Source organism: Apium graveolens, chromosome 1 (genome assembly GCF_009905375.1).
Source record: "Apium graveolens cultivar Ventura chromosome 1, ASM990537v1, whole genome shotgun sequence".
In the NCBI taxonomy this organism is placed as follows: domain Eukaryota; kingdom Viridiplantae; phylum Streptophyta; class Magnoliopsida; order Apiales; family Apiaceae; genus Apium; species Apium graveolens.
In genome coordinates, this window is record NC_133647.1 from 95,444,853 (window position 1) to 95,451,424 (window position 6,572).

General features: G+C 36.8%; 1 protein-coding gene across 1 annotated transcript; it reads left to right on the plus strand.

Annotated features, from left to right (window-relative positions):
- The first annotated feature begins 374 nt into the window (after window positions 1-374).
- Window positions 375-5,761, plus strand: LOC141665125 (FACT complex subunit SPT16-like). Its single transcript, XM_074471113.1, has 2 exons — window positions 375-650; window positions 2,167-5,761. The coding sequence occupies exon 2, from the start codon at window positions 2,220-2,222 to the stop codon at window positions 5,439-5,441; it is 3,222 nt and encodes a 1,073-aa protein (XP_074327214.1). The 5' UTR covers window positions 375-650; window positions 2,167-2,219; the 3' UTR covers window positions 5,442-5,761.
- Window positions 5,762-6,572: the final 811 nt, after the last annotated feature.

Here is a 6,572-nt window from a genome sequence, read left to right on the forward strand (position 1 = left end):
TTTGAAAAATAAAATTGAATGATATAATTTTTTTTGACTAATTTAGCTTATACACCTTACGATTGAGTATCTGTTCTAACAAATTTCAGGGGTGATAGAGAATCGAATCCAGAACAGATAAACGCTTAACCACTTTAGCTATCTTATCACGCTCTAATTAAATGATATAATTTAATGTATAAGAAAAATATTTCTAATCGTGAGTTACGAATAATTATTTTTTCGGAACAAAAGTAATTGAAATCGATTTCCAAATTTTGAAACCTCGCAAAAAAGTCCTGTGCAGTCACAGGCGACTGCTCACAGCGAGCAAGTAGCACAATAGTTAAACCATCGGTATTTCTGTAAATTAATCAGACGTAAGGGACCGTTAAGGTAATTTGTCAAAACCTAATAAAATCATAGACAAGGTTGGAGATAGTTAGAGATCATATCCGAATCTACATGTATACATACACATACATACACACACACACCCAATAATAAAACCCATTGATTTATCATTTTTCAATCTTGAAATGATTATATAATTCATCCTTACATATACACACACCCAAGATTTTGTATATTTGATTCATAGTTTTGATCTTTACACCAACCATTTATTTTCTTGATCTTTCCTTATTTGGAAATTGGATTGGATTTTTAAGGTAATCAATTTTTTTTTTTTTGATTTTTTGTAAATTTTATATATGGTGAATATATAAAGATTGGTTTATATTGTATGTTTAATTGGATAAAATGGATCCATTTGTATATTTGAAGTTAAAAATTGGAGCTTTAATGATGTTTGTATGTATAGGTGAATCCATGTTAATTTGCTTATGTTGTTTAAGTCTGTGCGGATAGATATGGATGTATATATGTGTGTTTGTACTAATAGTGGGGCCCATTAGAAGTTCATCTTATGTTGTAAGTAAGATGGTCAAAATTTAAGACCAAGGTGTGATTTTTATCCAAAGATGGAAATTTTGATCTTGATGATTTTATTAGTTTTGGGAAAAGTTTAAATGTATGAAATTTGAATTACCTGTATTTAATTTGAAAACCCAGAAAAGGGAAATTATGATCTTGACAATTGACATGATTCTAATTTTTTCGGGGAAGTTCACTTGTAAGATGATTATTGAATGTGTTGTGACTGTTGTCCTCTGGTAATGTTATTTGAGAGGTTTAAGTATATTTGGATTACTAATCTTGGTTCATTGTGTGCGGTTAGATAATAGTACTGTTCGGGACGTTAGGACTACAATTGTTAGGACTACAATTGTAAACTGGTGAGACTTGAAGTTCACGGGTGTTTTTAGTGCAGGAATCTTTCTGTATTTTTATTTGAAAAGCTAAGAAATGAAAATTCTGATCTTGACAAGATTATAACATTTTGGCACACTTCACTTGTGTGATGATTAAAGTATGAGTATTGATGTGTTGTCTTTTTGTAATGTTTATATTAGATTAGAAGTTTCAATATTTATTGTTTACGAATCTTGGATAAATATGTGGTTTGGTAGTACTGTGCAGGATGTTAGGACTGCAATATTGATCCGTTCACTTGAAGTTCACGTGTTTTTTGTATTTTTTTGAAGGTGGTGTCTTTTTGTAATGTTAAATGAGAAGTTTTAGTATCTATTATTTACGAATCTTGTATCATTATGTGTGGTTTCATTTCATAGTACTGTTCAGGATGTCAGGACTGCAATTGTAGATTGTTTACTTAAAGTTCACGTGAATTTATAATTTTTAATCACACTTAAATTTTTGTCTATTTAATTTGAAAAACCAAAAAAGGGAAATTCGGATTGACAAGATTGTAACTTTCTGGGACTGTTTACTTGTATGATGGTAAGATTTTATATATTTCCATATCATATATGTCTGTATTACAGGAGTAGTCTTTTTGTAATGTTATATGAGAAGTTTAAATTATCTATTGTCTATGATGGTACTGTGCAGCACTGCAATCGTAAACTATTGATTTCAAATACACATGTTTTTTTTATAGTATATCAATCAAATCTGTTTGTTACATTTTCTGATATGGTTTTGTAAAAACTCGGATTATGTTAACTGGGTCAGTCTTATAATACTTCTTAAAAGATTTTTATTTGGGGATAAGTTTTGGTAATGGCGTGTTGAAAGTAAACTGATAATTGCTTTGTTTATCAGTTGCTCGTGATCAATTGAGCAAAATATTAAGTCTGACACTGTTGTACCCTTCTATGGCTGATCGAAATGGAAATGCCAAACCTCCTATTAAGAAAGAATCTACAGCAGGAGGAGGTGCTTATGCAATTAACATTGAAAATTTTAGTAAGCGGCTAAAGATGTTATACTCACACTGGAGTGAACACCGTGATGAAATGTGGGGTGCTTGTGAGGTTCTTGCAATAGCCACCCCTCCTCCATCAGAAGATTTACGTTATTTAAAATCATCGGCCCTTAATGTATGGCTGGTTGGTTATGAATTTCCGGATACGGTTATGATATTCATGAAAAAGCAGATTCATTTCTTGTGTAGCCAGAAGAAGGTTTCACTACTTGAAGTTCTGAAAAAACCAGCAAAAGAAACTGTGGGTGTGGAAGTTGTGATGCATGTGAAGACTAAAAAGGATGATGGAACTACCCTCATGGAATCTATTTTTCATGCAATACATAGTCAGTCTAAATCAGATGGTCATGATACTCCCATTGTTGGACACATAGCACGGGAGGCACCTGAGGGAAATCTTTTGGAGACATGGGATGAGAAATTGAAAGGTGAAGACTTTCAGCTTATGGATATAACCAACGGCTTCTCAGAGCTGTTTGCTGTGAAGGACAGCAATGAGATAACAAATGTAAAGAAGGCTGCTTACTTGACTTCATCTGTAATGAAACATTATGTAGTCCCGAAGCTGGAAAAGGTCATCGATGAGGAAAAGAAAATCTCACATTCTACCTTGATGGATGATACAGAAAAGGTCATACTCGATCCTGCGAAGGCCAAGGTGAAGCTGAAGGCAGAAAATGTTGATATTTGCTACCCTCCAATTTTTCAGAGTGGAGGGGAATTTGATCTCAGACCAAGTGCATCCAGCAATGATCAACACCTCTACTTCGATTCCACTAGCGTGATTATATGTGCAATTGGCTCTCGTTATAACAGCTATTGCTCGAATATTGCTCGAACATTTCTAATTGATGCTAACCCAGTGCAAAGCAAAGCGTACGAGGTCTTGCTTAGGGCTCATGAAGCAGCTATTGGCACCCTGAAATCAGGTAATAAGGTTTCTGCTGCCTATCAAGCATCCCTTTCCGTAGTTGAGAAGGATGCACCAGAGCTGATTGCACATTTGACAAAATCAGCTGGAACTGGAATTGGTCTCGAGTTCCGTGAGTCAGGGCTGAGTCTTAATAGCAAGAATGACAGAGTGTTGAAAGCAGGAATGGTTTTTAATGTGTCACTTGGTTTTCAGAATTTGCAGACAGATACAATGAATCCAAAGACCCAAAAAATATCTCTTTTGCTTGCTGATACGGTTATTGTTGGAATAAATTCTCCAGAAGTGGTAACATCTATTAGCTCTAAAGCTGTAAAGGATGTTGCATACTCATTTAATGAGGAAGAAGATGACGATGAAAAGCAGATAAAAGTCAAACCTGAAGCTAATGGTGCTGATGCCAGCTCTTCAAAGGCAACACTAAGGTCAGTTAACCATGAGACGTCAAAAGAGGAATTACGTAGGCAGCATCAAGCAGAACTCGCAAGGCAAAAGAATGAAGAAACTGCTAGGAGGCTTGCTGGCGGGGGCTCTGGAACAATGGATAACCGAGGTGCCATGAAAGGCTCGGGTGATTTAAATGCATATAAGAATATTAATGATCTACCTACGCCAAGAGATTTGATGATCCAAGTAGACCAGAAGCATGAAGCAATCCTTTTGCCTGTTCACGGAAGCATGGTCCCTTTTCATATTGCCACTGTGAAGAGTGTTACCAGCCAGCAGGATACTAATCGTACTTGTTATATTCGTATAATATTTAATGTTCCTGGTACTCCTTTTAATCCTTATGATTCAAACTCATTGAAGTACCAGGGATCTATTTATATCAAGGAAGCATCCTTCCGGTCCAGGGACCCAAGGCACAGTAGCGAAATTGTGCAACAAATTAAAACCCTAAGGAGGCAAGTTACGTCCCGTGAATCAGAAAGAGCCGAGAGGGCAACTTTAGTTACGCAGGAAAGACTTCAAGTCGGTGGAGCAAAGTTTAAACCAATACGGTTACTTGACCTATGGATTCGTCCAGTTTTTGGTGGTCGCGGAAGGAAGCTAACAGGCACCTTAGAGGCACACACTAATGGATTTCGGTATTCAACTTCACGAAATGATGAACGTGCAGATATTATGTATGGTAACATCAAGCATGCTTTCTTCCAGCCAGCAGAGAAGGAAATGATCACTCTCTTGCACTTCCATCTGCACAACCATATAATGGTGGGAAACAAGAAAACCAAAGATGTTCAGTTTTATGCCGAAGTTATGGATGTGGTCCAGACTATTGGAGGTGGAAAAAGATCTGCCTATGATCCTGATGAGATTGAGGAAGAGCAAAGGGAGAGAGCTCGGAAAAACAAGATAAATATGGATTTCCAGACTTTCGTGAATCGAGTGAACGATCTATGGGGACAACCTCAATTTAAGGGGCATGATTTGGAATTTGATCAGCCACTAAGAGAACTTGGTTTCCATGGGGTACCGCACAAATCTTCAGCTTTTATTGTCCCAACTTCAAGCTGCTTAGTGGAGCTTATAGAAACACCTTTTGTAGTAATTACTTTAGTTGAGATTGAAATTGTAAATCTTGAAAGAGTAGGTCTTGGGCAAAAGAATTTTGACATGGCAGTTGTTTTCAAGGACTTTAAGAGAGATGTATTTCGGATTGATTCTATCCCTTCAACATCCTTGGATGGCATCAAGGAGTGGCTTGATACAACTGACCTCAAATATTACGAGAGCAGGCTAAATCTTAATTGGAGACCTATATTGAAGACAATAACTGATGACCCAGAGAAGTTCATAGAGGATGGTGGGTGGGAATTTTTGAACATGGAGGCCAGTGATTCAGAGTCTGATAATTCACAGGAATCTGACCAAGGCTATGTGCCTTCTGATGCACAATCTGACTCTGCTTCAGAAGAAGAGGAGGATGATGATAGTGCATCCTTGGTGGATTCTGAGGAAGACGTGGAAGAAGATTCAGAGGAAGTTTCAGAAGAGGAAGAAGGCAAAACATGGGAAGAGCTGGAAAAGGAAGCAGTTAATGCTGATAAAGAAAATGGGGCTGAATCAGACAGTGAAGAGGAGAGAGCTAGAAGGAAAATAAAAGCATTTGGGAAGTCTCGGGTACCAGATAGGAGACACCCAAGTGGCAGCCTTCCTAAGAGACCAAGAATGCGGTAAACAGGTGCAATCCGACATCTTGTCCTAGTTATTTTCTTTTGCGTTTTATCAAAGGAGCAGGTTGATAAGTTGCTCAAGTGGCCATCAACTAGCAACTATGCTCGGAGGTATGTAATATAGGGCACACACGCTTTTTCTAGTTTACTTTGTTCTTATAGACTGTCATGATCATCTTGTGACATGCAGTTAAACTTCCAGTAGAATTACTCTTTTTATCTCTTGCCAATTCTCTGTTTTCATTCGTCTACTTCAGTTGACTTGTAACATTGATCTTGGAACCCTTACTTTCTTGATGCATAGTCTTGAGCATTTGGGTATAAGGTTGATGGAAATTTACATAACAATAGGGATCCTAACCTCTATTTAATTGATCAGTTATAAGATATCATGTAGAGGCTTGATAAAAATTTGGATCCTTCACTTCAAATTCTTGCAGTAATATAAATTGCTACTTCACTGGAAAGTGGAAAGTGTAGACTTGTTACCCTACTACATCTAAGTAACGTTTACAAGTTTTAAGTGATGATTTGTTGTTTCTAGTTAACACATTGTCATCCTGTAGTATGGTTCCTTTGTATATTTCCTCAAGGAATTTGGATTCCCTATTATCAGAATTGGTCAATTGGACACCTTCTTGGGTTTTATCAAGCCTTTTGTAGCTTAAAACTTATTAGAGGTATTGATTATGTGATACCTGCCAGAGCGAAGAGGTATAAGGGAACAGATTCTATCCAAAGAAAGTTTGTGTCAGTAATAAGATGAAAATTCTACCCAAAGAAAGTTTGTGTCAATAAAAAGATGAAGATGATGACATAGCAATAAAGAGATTGAAACGTCAATGTGTAGTACTTTCCATCCACCTAAAACGAGATTGGAGACGGTAAATACTAAGGGAGCATTTGGTAAGGGATAATGACAAAGGGGAAAGAAAAACAATTGAACTCATTCATCGACACTTATTTAGTAAAAACAATCATTCCCTTTTTCTTTTTCTAGATTTAGGTTTACCTCAAATCCCTGAAACCTAGGGTGCATGTCACAGCGGCACGGGCATGCCAAGATGGGCATGCCATGACGTCATTTAGCCAGACATGCCTTTTCATGATTCGGCATACCTTTTTACTAATTTTT